The 15,350-nt window shown below is 41.2% G+C and overlaps 1 protein-coding gene across 8 annotated transcripts in view; it reads right to left on the bottom strand.

The window, feature by feature from the left end:
* CARF (calcium responsive transcription factor) overlaps positions 1-15,338 on the bottom strand; it is a 35,950-nt gene extending 20,612 nt beyond the window's left edge. For 5 of the 8 annotated variants that reach the window (XM_056496246.1, XM_056496248.1, XM_056496249.1 and 2 more), the window contains exons 1-7: positions 15,256-15,338; positions 11,522-11,646; positions 9,771-10,037; positions 8,658-8,778; positions 6,334-6,463; positions 5,864-5,948; positions 1,795-1,984 (exon numbers count right to left, since the gene is read on the bottom strand). In XM_056496246.1, coding sequence (XP_056352221.1) covers positions 1,795-1,984; positions 5,864-5,948; positions 6,334-6,463; positions 8,658-8,778; positions 9,771-9,980 — 736 coding nt within the window. In that variant the 5' untranslated portion in view covers positions 9,981-10,037; positions 11,522-11,646; positions 15,256-15,338. Of the gene's footprint in view, positions 1-1,794; positions 1,985-5,863; positions 5,949-6,333; positions 6,464-8,657; positions 8,779-9,602; positions 9,658-9,770; positions 10,038-11,521; positions 11,647-12,499; positions 15,048-15,255 lie in introns of those variants that run through there. The other 3 variants (XM_056496245.1, XM_056496247.1, XM_056496252.1) reach the window with 3 other exon arrangements.
* Positions 15,339-15,350: the final 12 nt, after the last annotated feature.

Genomic DNA, 15,350 nt, shown 5'->3' with positions numbered 1-15,350 from the left:
AAACAAGAGAGAAAATCTCCAGCAGAAATCAAAGGTTTGATGGTTTTGGCTGGGACACACTTAACTTTCTTCAGATTAGCCAATGTAGGCTGTGTTTTGGATTTGTCTGGAAACAGTGCTGATAACAGAGGGATGTTTAGTTACTGCAGAGCAGGGCTTACACAGAGTCAAGGTCTTTTCTGCCTCTCACCCCACCTCACTAATGAGGAGGCTGAGGGACACAAGGGAGGGGACACAGCTGGGACAGCTGACCCAAAATGACCAAGGTCATATTCCATACCATATGGCACCATGTGCAGCATATGAAGCTGTGGGAAGCAGGAGGAAGTGGGAGGGACATTCAAAGTTAAGAGTGTTTGTCTTTCCAGGTAACCATTACAAATGATGGTGTCCTGCTGTCCTGGGCATGGGAAGTTGTGAATTACTTTGCTTTGCTTGTGTGTGTGTATTTTCCTGTATCTTTTAAACAGTTTCCATCTCAGCTCATGTGTTTTCTCACTTTTACCTTTCTGGTTCTCTCCCCCATCCCACCGGGGGAATGACTGGGCAGTTTTGTGGTGATTTCCAGCTGGGGTCAAACCATGACACAAGGTCAGCAGCCATTTCCAGCCTCCTGGCTTAAATCAACACTTCAGACCATGCTGTCCCATAACAGCTCAGCCTTGCAGTTAAGAAATCCTAACTGCTAAATAACACAGTTTCAGCACAAAACAGGCTCAAACAAATACTGCTTTGCTCTGAACTTGAATTAAGTGACTTCTTCCATCACACCTCTAACAAAAGGGATTGACAAATTGATTGTTAAAGTGGTCAAGAAACAAACATCTTCCAAATTTCTTCCATGTCACTTTTATTTATCTCTTATTTATAGTTCATGTACTCTAGTATGCAGGCCAGGAGCTGCTTATGCCACAAGTGATATACCCAGAAACTTTTCAAGTATTATAACAGCAACATAATCTGTTTCCATAAGATACCAAAATGATCTAGATGAGACTATAGATGTCTCATACACATGTTGCAGAAAAAAATGGATAAGCTGCTGTGATTTTATTCTTAGTTTTCTTTTATCTCACAGTTTATGGCTGAAGCTTTAAAACTGCTGCTAACATTTCCCTTTTTCAATAACTTTTAGGGAAAAAAAGAAGAAAAACCCCCAAACATAACGTACATTCCTGTCACTCATTTTCTCTGTGTAGCAAGTAAAGCCCATTCATTTTATACCCAAATTAAACTCTTGGTAATTTCACATATGCACTGCATGAGCTAAATATGTAATTACCAAGACGTGAAGTCTGCATATACATCTCAAAAAGAACCTCAGATGACAAAAGTCTCTCTGCTGATGTCTGTTGATGTTTATCTTGCTTGTTTTTTTTTTTATTTTGAATTTATTTATTACTTTAATATTTGCAATTTATTGCCTCCTGTGGAGCAAACTCTTCTAAAGATCCTCAAGTTAGGCAAGAATAATCTAACAAGCTCTTACCCTTACGAGAACATTCATGCCCTAACAGAGCAGGTGGGACCTCCACCTAAAGACCTCATCACAAGAACCCCCATCGAACGGTACTTAGCTAATCTCTAAAGGACAAAAGGAAATAATCACAGCAGAACACAGAAAAGCAAACAAGCTCCTTCAGATTCTCACAGCAGTGTGCAAGCTGCTCCTTTTTTAACGTTTGTGTCTAGACCTTATCAAAACTAAGGAACAACATAAAGATTCTTCTTTGTGGCCAGTTGGGAGGTGACAGTAAAATTTTGGAAGCAGTTATTAAAATAAAAGTTAGTTACCTGCATTGACAAAGGGGATCCCATCATATGGGACATACTGAGATTTCCACATCAAGCGTGTGGCGGGTTTGGCTGGGCTTGGAGACTGGCGCGTCCCCCAGACACTCTGTGTTTGCTGCTTGTGGAGCGTGAGAACGCTCTCTAACTCTGCCTCGCTCACGCAATAGCCGCGGTACGAGTCCCCAATTCTCTGCAGGGAAAGCACGGGAAACAACAGCATTATTCACCCATCTGACTGCTGGACTTACACAAGGAAACAAAAGCACTCAGGGGCTCCGGCAGGTGAGAATACAGGCCCAGATTTTTGGCATTTCCATGGTTTTTGTCCCCACAGTAGTATCCTCATAAAGAGATTTATCATAGGATCTAACAGAAGAGCAGTCCCCACTGAGGTCAGGAGTTTGTCAGCCATCCAAGACCCTAAGAATACCAAGAGCCCCTGAAAAGGTTACAGTCACTGCCAACTCTTGATTTCCAGAGGACAACTTCACTCCTGTGGTGTACTCCAACACACACTTCAGTTGCAGTCACTGATTAGACAAATTAGTATTAGATGAAGTTTTTCACTTGATTGCCACAGAGAATCTCTGTGGCATCACTAATAATTGTCTCTGCAAACATGCTGCACTGACCTGGAGCAGAATGCACCTGCCCATACCACCATTAGCTGTCTCACCTACTTAGTGCACTAACTTTGAACTCAAAGTCTCATACAGCATCCCTCCCAACCTTCAAGGCGTTCTTCATTCTCAGCATTACACAGCAACATACTATACCAGATTTGCCATGTGCAAACTGATGATGGTTTCAATGAACTCTGCTAATGTCTGGGCAACTCCACAAAAACTGCACATAACTTGACTCAAAGTAGTTATCCAGCTACTCAGTACCATCACAGTGGGTTCAGTGCTGGCCTGCAAAGGCCAGATAGCAAGCAACAAGATTACTGAGACAGAGAAGAACTTCTCATCCAAATGGTTGCATGCAGCTCAGGGTCAGGCTGGCCAACCAGCAGTAACAGCCACAGTAGTCTGCCAGCTCAGTCTTAAAGTACATCTATCGGACAAACATATGGTGAATGAGTACTAAGGTCTGATAGATTAGTTTTGCCACATTCAGAGACAGAACAGCCAGATGTTTAAATAATACTGACAGCAAAAGAGCAACAGTGTCCTTCCAAGACTATCACACAGATACCTTAGCAACAAGGGCTTAAAACTTGCCTCACACTCATCTAAGAGAAACAGAATGTCTGTGGTTAGCAAGACCTAAAGTCAGCAATGAACCAATGAAGATCTTGTGAATGAACTGGGCCAGCACAGTTGCTGCTGCTAGCGCAAGGCCAGACATGGAGGGCTGTGTGTGCACTGGGTGTGAGCCACTGAGACACGAGCTGCTCACACCTCAGACTCACTGCTCTGCAGGCACTGCTGCAGCAGCTAACCAGGTCTGCACTGGCTGCACTCACACGGCTTTGGGGAGCAAGAGACCCCGGCAATTGTTTAGCCAGAAATTATAACTAATACTTCTGAAATAAACTTGATCTGAAAAATCAGGAGAAGCAAAGTAGCCTGAAAAGTACCAGAACTTCCTTCTTTCCAGAAATCTGGGATGCTGCCTTTCAGAAGAGAGATTACAGCACCACTGCACATAACAAGTACTGCAAAACCAGCTATGGGTTTTTTTCCCGTATCTTATACTTGTCTCTGAAAATAGGTCATTGATCTTATTCTAGAGAGATGAGAAGACTGATAAAACTGTTGTGCCAGTAAAGCAGCAAAAACAGTTAAGGCACTCTGTCCTATTCTGCCTTTACTTTTGCACAAGTTAGATAATTTTTCCAAAATTGGTGGAAGGGGAGGAGAATGAGAGGAAAACCACACAGCACATAAGACCCATGCTTTCTACAGGCTTCCCAAGTAGGAAAAAATGGACAAACAAGACTTACCTTCTCCAGACTAATAAATTAACTTTGTATATTTAATTAATGCAGCTTTCAATTACATTTTATTTCAGTAGGCTGATACATGCAGGAAATGCATTCTGTTCAGACCACTGAAAACTAAATATAAGTTATTGAAAACAATTGTTTTTAAATTAACGCTGTAACAATGTAATTACCTTGAAGTAATCACACTCTTTTCAACCCGTTAACTCCAAGGTTCAAGCCAAAATCTTAAGTGATTCCTTCCTTCTCCCCAGCCCTTGCCTCAGCAAAGTACATAAAAGTTACCCTAAAGTACACACACCAAGACTGTGGTTTCCTTGAGAAAACTCACAGCAGCAGGGTACCAGAGGTACTTTGCAGTCCAGACACAGCAAGTGTAAGCTGAATGTCAAGGCAGTCAGCTTTTATTGCTCTCTGTTTGCCCACAGTACCAACTGCCAAGGGAGTCACTGCCCTTTGGAGTGCAGTGGCTTCACCTGCTGTCACCTTGTGTGAGTCACAGAGACCACAACACTGTTTTAAGCCTTTTTTCAATCCTGGCAGACAACTGAAAGAGCAGAGTTGTGAGCTGACATATCTACCAGCATCTCTCCCAACTGGATCTCTGAATTTCAGTAGGATCCTTCAATTCTGTTACTAGTAACAAAACATTTTGACATCTGAAAGATAAATGACACCTCAAAACCCCAGTGTCTCTAGTCTGTGCCCAAAAAAGGCACAATACTTCCCAGCACTTTCTTGTGGATCAGGGAGGATTAATGCATAGAGGCAACAGTTCTGCTGAACAGCAGAGGGAGATGTTTGTGTCCTCAGAACATATTCAAACAAGACACCATTTCTATATACTTTTCTTTAAAAATAAGAACTCCTCTATAAATGCTGCTGTGAATTTTAAACAGAGTGGGCGAAATTTCTTGTAATAGAGAGACAAAGCAGAAAAGTCCTCCGATAATATGATACCAATAATAAATGATTCAGATAAGCCGTACAGATGTTAAGACAGGAAAGAATGTACCACAAAGTGCTAAAAACACAGTGAACCTTATGAATTAACTGACCAACTGAATGAAGCAACTGATTCTGTAAAAACTCTATCTCCACCATGGAAGAATTCATGCTATTAATTTTCTGACTTCTTAACATTTATGTGGACATAAGAGTGGATGTAAGAGTGGTACCGTTTGTGCAAAATAAATGGCATAACACAAAAGGACCAGATGAATATATTTAATTTAAGAACTGTTTCTAAGCAGATACAGAAAGAAATTAAATTTCTAGGTCCCTCCAACTGCAACTTCTAGTTATCAGTGGCCAAGCCAATAGAAGAAAAAAAGTGGTAGAGATATCTAAAGAGATTAGGCAGCTATAGAGTATGAACTTTCCTTCAAAAAAGATTAAGAGAAAGTAAAATAAACACCTATCAGGAAGAGTCTGGCAGCAGGAGGAAGGGGTAGCTGATATCTCAAGAACTTCCCATCTCCCCTCCCTTCCTGTTAAGGGACTTATGATGCTGATATCATCCTGATTAGCTGCTGATATCATCCTAGTCACCAGGACAGCTCTGCAAATATCTAACAACATGCAAAAAAGGAAGAGTTCTGTTTAGGTCAAAAGCCATCACAGAACATAAAAACAGAGGATTTTTTAACAAAAGAGTAACCTAACTTGCTGGGACAAAAAAAAAAAAAAGTCAGCAAGATTATCTAAAATAGGAATCCTTAGTGAAATACTGAAATTTGGGTGCATTAAGCTCAGACTTGACACTGGCCAATCACATGGATTTTGATTGCTATGTGATAACACAAACCACATGAACAGTTGCAGAAGTCAGCAAAGTCTGCACTGTTGGTCACAGCAAATGCCTCTTCCCAGCACTACAAGGTATCGGGTTTTCAGCAGCACTTCTTTTACTTTAGGAGCTGTTGATGGCCAGTTATTCTAAAATTCTCAAAATAGAAAGGAATTTCACAGCATTTTATGTTTAACTGTGCTAGCAGTACCAGTGCTATATACCAGGAAGCTTGAACACTTCTACAGGTATGAATTACTCCTTTCAAGGAATAGGGACACTGTCTCAGAGCTGGATGATAAAATATTAGGTCAGAATTCTTTGTGACTCACCTCACAGTTCCTGAGACGGCGTGCCCATGCAGGTGTATTTAGTGGCAACGGCTGAAGAGGGACGGGAAAAGAATCTTCCACTACCCTGAAAAAAATAATAGAAGTCTATATAGACATTCAGAAGAGCAACAGCTTAGTCTAAACTACAGGTAAGATCAAATCAGTGTATTATGTATAACCCTAGAGCACATGATCAAACCATAGATATTGTACCAATATGCCGTAAAAACCTGTGGTTCATTTTCTTTATATTCTTTTTAATTGTTAAAATAATTTACAATGAATAAACGTATTAAAAAACCCCACAGGTTTCTACATTCAAGTCCTCCAAGCATTCAGTACACTGTGGGTTCATAACCTCTGTTCCATGGTAATTTTGTGACAACCATTGCAAAAACAAACTATAAGAAAAAAAGGCAGTGCTAACAGTGGATCAAAGTGATTTTTCATCCCTTTAACCCCTGACCTACCTTGTGCTTGTTTTTTTAGATATGGTGAGAGATGCCTGTGGATGTAGAATGTAACTGCTTGCACTGTCTGCTATAGAAGCCACCACCACAGTCTGCAGGTTCCCATCACCACACTTCTCTTCTGAAATATCTTTACAAAAAAACCAGCAGCTTCTTGGTTAATAACTGAATGTAGAATGGGGAAAAACAAGCTATGATTAAACTCCGTGTGTTGTTAAAGCAAGTCTTTTGACATAGGAAAGAAATTTTATAGACGATAATCTAATAGTTGTGAATCAGTGCTCAAACTCCCAGCACAGATATGAAGATACACTTGATAAGGCTGCTTATATTTAAAGATTTGGTAATTGTGCTACTGTCTATGAATCCTTCCACAACAAGGCAAATAATCAGAACAACTTGCAAATTACTTCCAGGAATCCATATAGGATTGCACAAGTATTTTGTTCAGCTGCAAGTCACATACTGGTTGCTTTTAAAACAAGAAAAAAATGAGGTAATGATACTGCTTTGTACTTAGAAAAGAACACTTAAACAAGAAAAACAGGCCCCTTGTAATTGAATCTGACATGCTGTTAGAACAAATGTTTTAGCCTTTCTTGGTAATAGGGAGAAATCTACAAGCCAAAAATTGCTCTTAGATTGAAGCCTGTGTGTACAGTTAAACAAAAACATAATGGAAAACTGTGAAAGCAGACATTCAATATTTTGGTCTCAACATAAACACACGAGGTCTCTTTAGATGAGGGATTTTTGCCCTTCAGTTATGAAAGCTTCTTTTCCTCATCCAGGGAGACTGGTAAGCTATTGACACGATACAGAAATGGATCCACACAAAGCTCCATAAGAAGATTCATAAGTGTGCACTTGGATTAACACCACTCTGGCTCAAAGCACTGGTTCCTCCTACAGAGATGTGCCCTTAAGACACTTTAGACACTACAGACAGTAGAGCAGGCTACTCTGAAGTCTGCACCATTCCATGAATAACCACCTATGTGCAGACAAGTGAAACTCAGGAACTGACAGGCCATTCTCCTCCACAGTAAACTGCTGACAAGTCTCCCCAACCGTCTTTTAAAGACCAAATCAGTACAAAGTCTTTTACACAGCAAGTCTCTAGAAAAAAAACAAAACAAACCAAAAAAACCCCACAAATGACAAATACTATGACACCAAGCCCCATGTCCAATGAATAATGGAAAGGCAAAACTACTATTTAGTATTACAACTTAGTGCTTACAAAGAGTAGCAGTAATTATTTTGTAACTAAAGGCTCCCAGTCGGCTTTAAAGTAATGTAAGACTCTGCTGTAACCAAACCTGGTTTTACCCCTGCTAAAGGTGGAGAGGAAGGTTGAGCATTAGGGTAGGAACAAGTTTTTCAATGCAAGGTCAGAAAACCATATTGAACCATAAGTGAAAAGGGCTATATCATGGTTTGATTCCCAAACCTTTCTCCTACCCACCTAGCACCAGGACTCTATTCTTACTCTGAGCTATCATTCCACAGGAACATTTAACCAGTCCTCAAATCTTGAGAATTTTATAGAGAGAATGAAAAAACAGTTTAAAAAAATATTTGAGAGTTTAACAAAATGTGACCACCTCGTTCTCAGCCTCACTCTGTGAATGCAAACTAATACACAGCCTTTTGCCATCCAGCAAGGATTGCAGATAAATAACCAATGCTTTCAGATTTCAGTATGTCCATCTTCTAGAGATAATGGATAATGTCAATTTTCTAGAGAAAAGCTTAAAATTTGTGCTTCTAATTGTGTATCTCAGCACCTGCTTAAAATCTGACAACACATTCCAATGAATGAAAAGTTACATCTCATTTTCCTTGACTGGGAACTGAATTTCTATGTGATTCATTCCTGGCTTCACAGAAAATGCATCATCACCAGTGATCTCTGGAACATAAGATTTAATGATCTTTCGGCCTGCGTGCACTACAGTAATTAACTACTTCATTCACAACGAAGTAAACAAATACTGAAAATTTGAAGCTGATAGTACAGCTGAGAGCACAAATATCCTTATTAAAGGTAAATAAGGCAAGAAACAACTCTGTGCTTGGTATATCAATCTATCCATGACATACCCTTCAGAAAGGGGGCATAATAGCTGTTATAAGCTTTCATAAGGCTTTTACCCAGCAGAAAATGTGGTGTGTGAGGCACCAGATTCACAATCAGAAAGCAGATTCAGTGTGTAATTTGTCTTATAACTGACTAAGGAAAGGAAATAAGATGCTTAAAAAATGGAGGATGAGCTTAGTCACAGGAGCACAAACCCTCCAGTCCCACAGGTTAAACTCACCCTGTGAGCCGGTCACATCCAGAAGCTGACCTGGAGGGATAATCACTTGGGTCACTCCTGGCTGGGCAGGAGGAATGACATGCAGCACCTGTCCATTTTCTGACTGGCTGGCAACAATCATCTGTAAGGCAGTCACACACAAGCATGAATGGCTCTAGTTTGTATGGTGATCATGCAGCATGACTGGGTTTGATTATTACCAGAATAGGAAATATTTTGCTTAGAGTTAGGGCCTGTCTATTTACTTGACTTTACATAACAAGAAAATTGTCTCTTTTTTGTCAATTTCTTAAAATTACTTTCCCCTTATTTTAAAATAGGCCTTTAATTAAGGAAAGAAAAAATCCCACTACTTTACCTGATTCTACAATGAATGACACATTTATTTGAAACAGACAACTCTGTTATTAAAGCTATCAAACACCTGAAAGCCATTCATAGTTGGATTCACTGTAACTCCATTAATGGACTAGCAGAACTAATAATAACATTAAAATTGTGACCCTTACTTCTAAGAAACTGACCTCTATGGGCAGCATTCCATGCAAAAGCAGAGAGAAGAAAAGCTCCAGGGCTTAAAAAAACAATACAAATTAAATTACATGGGATTCTGAAAAACTTGAACAACTTCTTGTGGTATATTTACCCATAATAACAAAGGAGTCTGGGTGAGACAGTTACCTTTATTATGAAATAGATGTTACAAATTATAAAGCAGCATTTTAAGGAAATTAATTGAGGGCTGGGGGAAAGGTGAGATATAATGACTTAGCTTACTGCTAATGTTCTGATTCCACAGAGAGATTTATCCAGAGAATACAGAGAAAGCAGCAGCAGTAGAAATACAAGACCCTGTCACACTACAGCATCCAGGCTGGATACTAACAAAATACATCAGTTTTTGTTTAATAGAATTAGTAATGGCTGCAGACAGGATTTGCCTACCTGAAGAAGGGCAACTGGAGCTTGAACTGTAGCACTGAAAAGCTCCACCTTGTTGCTAGAGATAAAGTCTGAATCAGCTGCTGCTACACCAAACCACCACCTAAGAGAGCTCTCCAAAGAGCTCCCTGATGTGTGAGCACAGCCCCACCCGCGTGCAGACACACTCACCATGGGTGCACCAGGCCCTCCCAGGGGCTGCAGCTCGCACAGGGGCTGCCTGGGCTGCTCTGCCAGGTGGAACTCCTCTGCAGAGTGGGACCGCGGCTGCGGCGGCCGCGCCGGCACTGCCGATGCTGGAGGGCTGCCCGAGAGGGGGACTGTGATGGGCAGGGCTGGGGGAGAGTCACTCTGGCCAAACAATGAATCCCTGGAATCCATGCACGTTAGTTGCTTTCACAGAGGAAAAACAGTAAAATGTACTTTGAGTAGCAACTTCTACGAAGAAACAAACAAAACAAAACAACAAGAAAGAGAAAAGAACATTTAAAACCAGTGTGCTATACTGTATACTCAGAGGAGCTCTTGTCCTTCTGGATCAAGAGGCTAACACTAGCAGTTCTACTTTTGTTTTCTATTTCCATGCTGAAAAAGTATTCATATATCTGCTTCCTAGAACAAAGTCTCTCTACTAAGGCAAAAGAAAATCCCTTCCGCTTAAAATCTGCTTCCCAAAACCACTTACCACTTTAAAACATCTCAAGTCTGCCCAGAAATTGAGAAGACTAACACCAAAAACAAAACTGTAAAATATTCACCAACTTGATTTGACTTCAGAAGAAATCCTAGATACTACCCCACTTGGCCTTTCTATACATGTACTTAGCTATGAAGAAAAAAACATCTCTACACACTTTTAAAATTGTTTATCCCAGAAGAAACACAAGCAACACAGCCTCTAATTCAAGGCCATGAATCAGATTCTCAAAATATTTTAAAAATAGTGTATCTTTATCAAGTGTGCAGAACCAAAGTCTTACAAGTACATCCCATTTTCATTAAATTTAAGTGCATAGGTACAAATACTTGAAACTCTGACAACACAAACATTAAGCATGTAAAAATAATGGAAAAATAGGCAGTCCTTATGCACAATAGCATGTCAAGCTGTCATATGGCCAATGCAAGAAGGGCTGCAATTTGTTGTATCTCTTGCAGCAACTGCACAAACAACTCTGATGTTTTTGTGACAAAAATTAATACACTACAAATCAAAGAATGAGGAAAAATGTTTCTAAATTTTACATAAAAGTCAGAACTTATCTAAACAACCTCATCAAAAATACTGAAGGTATAAATCTTTTTTGCTGAAACTGTCTACTGTGAACTACAGCAGAAAAGCAGCAACAAACACATGGCACCTGTTGTGTTAAAGACATTGTGCGGAGACCATAAGCACAAGTGAATCACTGAATGACATTTTATGTTAGAAGAACATTCTGCAAAAGAGCATTCACAGAAACCTCCTCAAATAAGATCTGGCAATATCTGATAAAAAATACATGCAAGACTCCTTTCCCTCTATAAATACACAGGTGTCCTGTGTCCCTGGACTCTTTTATTTGTCACATTTAGTCACTAAGCAATGCCACCATATTTTCACCTGTTCTGAACCCCTCCTACTCCAACACATGTCATAAAGTATTCTTTTTTAAAGGGTTAACCAAATAAAATATGTATTTTTTCAGCACTGTAGCAGGACATCATTACTAAAGGTTGTCATTACATGTAACATCTGGATACTCATCAGCTCAAAACTGAATGGCACAGGACTCCAAAGGGAAGGATGTACATCTCTAAAAGGCAGGATGTATTACTCTAAAGACAAGGAAAAAAACCTGCTTTGATGAAACAGCATATTTTGAACTCATCAGAGTGGATGTAAAGGAAGCATCTACAAGGACAAAGCATTCATACCTCACCTGAAAAACCACCTGACCATTTGTTTCTGACTCTTCTGTACCATTACAGCTGCCTATGAACAAATGGTTAGATCCTTCCATAGTAGTATCATGGTCAGCTCCACTTTGTTCCATTACAAGGTGACCTGAAAAGGTTATAAAAGTTCATTTTAGCCTCTTGACAGGAGATTGTAGCAGGTGTTGTCTTTAGGTCTTACAAATTTAGTGCTACAAGTTCTAATACTGTTGCAAGATAACAGCAAAGTTCTTAAGAAACCCTTGCCTCCTTATCACTTTATCACTCACTGCAGAAAAATTTCAGTGTATTGCTCCAGAACAGCTTAGCCTTTTATATGAGATGATTTGCTTGATTTGTCATTGCATACACAGATACAAAACACACATACACCCACCATTTTCATCTGAATATGTCCAAAAGCACTGAACCAACAACCACACACAACTAGAGAACACTTGATATTTAAGCACATGCCAGCAGTGCTTTATAAATACATTAGTCACCCTCTTCCATAATCACCAGACAGAATTTGCATTATGCAGCTCTGTCATGCAGGCATCTTGAAGTAAATAGATTTGTTTTAATGGCTTATAAGGCAGCATCTAAATGAAATAAAATTACTATTGTTAGTCTACAGTGGTATGCTTTCAGCAGGAAAAAAAGCACCAGATACGTAAAACAAAACTGGGCATTAATCACGTGGTAAAAGACAAAAAGACAGAGCTCCCAGCACTTCAGAGATCTACCTCCTACCCCAAAGAAAGCTTCAAGATACTCAGTTGCCCATTACAAACCTTCAAACAGACAGGTAATATTGGACAGTGAATTGCCACATCTACAGGATAATGCTCTCATGCACACAGCACACCTTTTAAAGCAGCAACCACTCCCAAACACTCACAAGCAACAGGACAAAATGACAATTAACTTGGCCCCTACTAGCAAGAGTATACATATACAAGACTACAGGCAAAACATACCCAACTGAATAGAAGAAAACTCCTGTAGTTTGGGTTAAGGAGGGAGAAGGGGAGTCACGATTTTTCCTTGCAGTATTTATTTCAAAGGCAAGCTGCATTATATTAGCACATGACTCCTACCAGCTGTATCTTCTTCACCACACCACGCAAGTAAATTCCTCAAGATGGACCTTCTTAGCTGTGGTATTTCAACTGTTTACAGCTTTTGTAAGGAGACTGCAACAAGCCAGAGAGTAACTTCAAAAGAACTGTACAACTCTTAAGGCTTACAGACTTACTCTGCTTTGCAAAGGTATAAAGGACACAGACAAAGTAAACCTACATCTCCTTGGCTTTTGGAGCTGAATAAAGCATCCTGCTGATACAAACAACATTGAGAAGTTAAGCTGCTCATATGCTCAATATATTAATACTTTAATCTAAAGCAGATTTATTTTTCCATTCAATTTTCAAGTGATGACACTCCAGATCAAGTTCCAAATGAAGTTACCTCATGTTTTCCAAATATTTTTGAGCTTTGGACCTGAGAACAATTATAAGATGTTTCAGTTACAATGTCTGAAGCATCTGAGCAGCAATTAAAAAAAAAACAAAACCCCAGAAAACTAGATTTCATCATCACTCAACCATTTCCTCTCAGTTCAAAGATGTAAAGAAGAGACGGCAGTTTTGCCAAAGCAGCACATTCAGTTCTTTGAGATAAACTGAGTTTGTTCCAGAGATACTGATGAAGTGTATTCTGAGCATGGTGGAACCCAAAACCAAGACACAAGGACAGCTCATGGGGGAGACCAATGACCCAGGCAGCCCAATATCCTCTATCTAACAACAGTTAATAGCAAAGCTCAGGGAAAAAAATGCAGCAGCAGGCCAAATACATAGTGATATTTATGCAGCAGCTCAGAAATACCTGAAGTTTTATATTTGTATATAAAATAATCCCCATGGTACAGTTTTGCCCCATGATTTTTTCCAATCACTGTTGTAACCCAGGCAAACCACTGGCACATGCATCACTTGGAAAATCAACTTCACGTTTTAACCATCCAGGTTTCATTAACCTAAGTGCTTGTGTGCAACCACAAACAAAGATTATTATATTTTGTCTTATAGAAATATGCTTCCACAGAGGTTTAAAAGTACATACACAGTTAATAGATCTTATGGTTGTATAAATATTGCTGACCAATTCCCCACACAGGAGAGTTAAATCCTGTATGTTTATGCATAGGTACAGATATTTTGTCATGAATGTGTAAATAACACTTAAGTATCTCTTCATAAACATTAAGTGAGCAGCACAGAAATTCCCACTGTAACACACATTTAACAGTCAGATGAAGGAGAAATGGGGAAGTTCGATGTTGGTGTACAGTGGGAACAAGAGGTGCATCCCCAAAGCACACAGGCAGCTCCCTATGCCTCAGCTTCAGCCTTAACACAACTCCACCCCCACCACCTCACAGGCTGCTTCCCGAGTCCGGAACTCCAGGGTCATCTCCAACACATGGGTTAGTGTGTTCTAACGCCACAGGTCTATTTCCTTCACCCTGCTTCCATTTGGGAAGCACTTTTCTCAAATAAATGGGAATCAAGGCCCATTGTTGTCCTTGGTTCACCTCTACAAAGACAGCGAGCAGCCAGAGAAACCACTAGCACAGGCAAACACGATAACCATCATGAGCACTGTATGCAGGGTGTTGGCTATACTTAACACAAAATACATACAGTTGAATGGTTCACCATCAATCTCTTCTGTGTTTCCTGCAAAATGTTGCAGAGGTTTTATAGGAAGACTTCAGATAACTGCATAGCTTACAGCAATCCAAATATGCTGTCTGAAAAAGCTCCCTCTGAGGGCATTTCCCAACAACTATTCAGAGTGGCACAAATTGACAAACTGAATTACAGTAAAACATAGCAGGGAGGAAATTAGGGCATAGTGATACTCCCCAGTAAAGAAGTTACAATTAACTTTGTCAACTTGTACCAGGCTTGAGATTTAGCATTATCTCTGCCACGGAAGACGAGGCAGATGATGTTAAGAATACACAGAAGATCTGGGGACTCACACTTAAAAGGTTCCTCAAGTCAGTTTTTTGTAGACATCACCAGTAACTGGAAAATGCACCTGTGTCAATTTCGCCGACAAACAACGTTAAGTCCTTGAGGTATGCTATAGAAACAGATGAGATTTCAGAGTCTCACGAAACAGCAAACACTCCTCACCCGCCCGCTCCAACAAGCGGAGCCTCCAAAGCCCGAGCCCACTCCAGGAAACCCCAGCCGGTCCCCAGAGACCACGAAGGACTGTCAAAAAGGTGCGGGAAAAAAAACTTACGCACAGCGCAAGCACACAACACGTCCTCACACAAGCAGCGTTCTCCCAAAGCACCAAACTCACTTACAGCCTCTTTTAAAGTCCACCGCGCGCTGGTTTATTACTTCTAGTAGGCAGTTTATTGTGGGTGTGCCGCTCGACACGCAGAGAAACACAACCCGAGTGACTCCAAGCGGAGACCACCACTCCAGCGACCCCGGGCGCCACACGGGGCGCTGCCCGGCCCGGCACAGGAGCCGCTCCCCACCTGCCGGGGACCCGCACCGCGGCCCCGCGCCGCAGCCCTCAGCAGCGCGGAGGGCGCCTCGGCCCCGCGGCACAGCAGCCCCGCGGCACCGCAGCCCCGCGGCGGAAGGCGCGGCCGGGGCCCCGTGGCGGCGGCCCGGGGGGAGATGCCGGAGGCGCGTTACTCCACCTGGGCTCGGCTCCCGCAGCCCCGCCGCCATGCGCGCCTCCGCTCCGCGCACGCGCGCCCGCCCTCAGCGCGGAGCGGGGCGGGAGCGCGCGGGG

The sequence above is a fragment of the Oenanthe melanoleuca genome, chromosome 7 (genome assembly GCF_029582105.1).
Source record: "Oenanthe melanoleuca isolate GR-GAL-2019-014 chromosome 7, OMel1.0, whole genome shotgun sequence".
Classification (NCBI taxonomy): Eukaryota; Metazoa; Chordata; class Aves; order Passeriformes; family Muscicapidae; genus Oenanthe; species Oenanthe melanoleuca.
The sequence above is the reverse complement of the archived record's forward strand: the minus strand, read 5'-3'. Positions and strand labels throughout refer to the sequence as shown.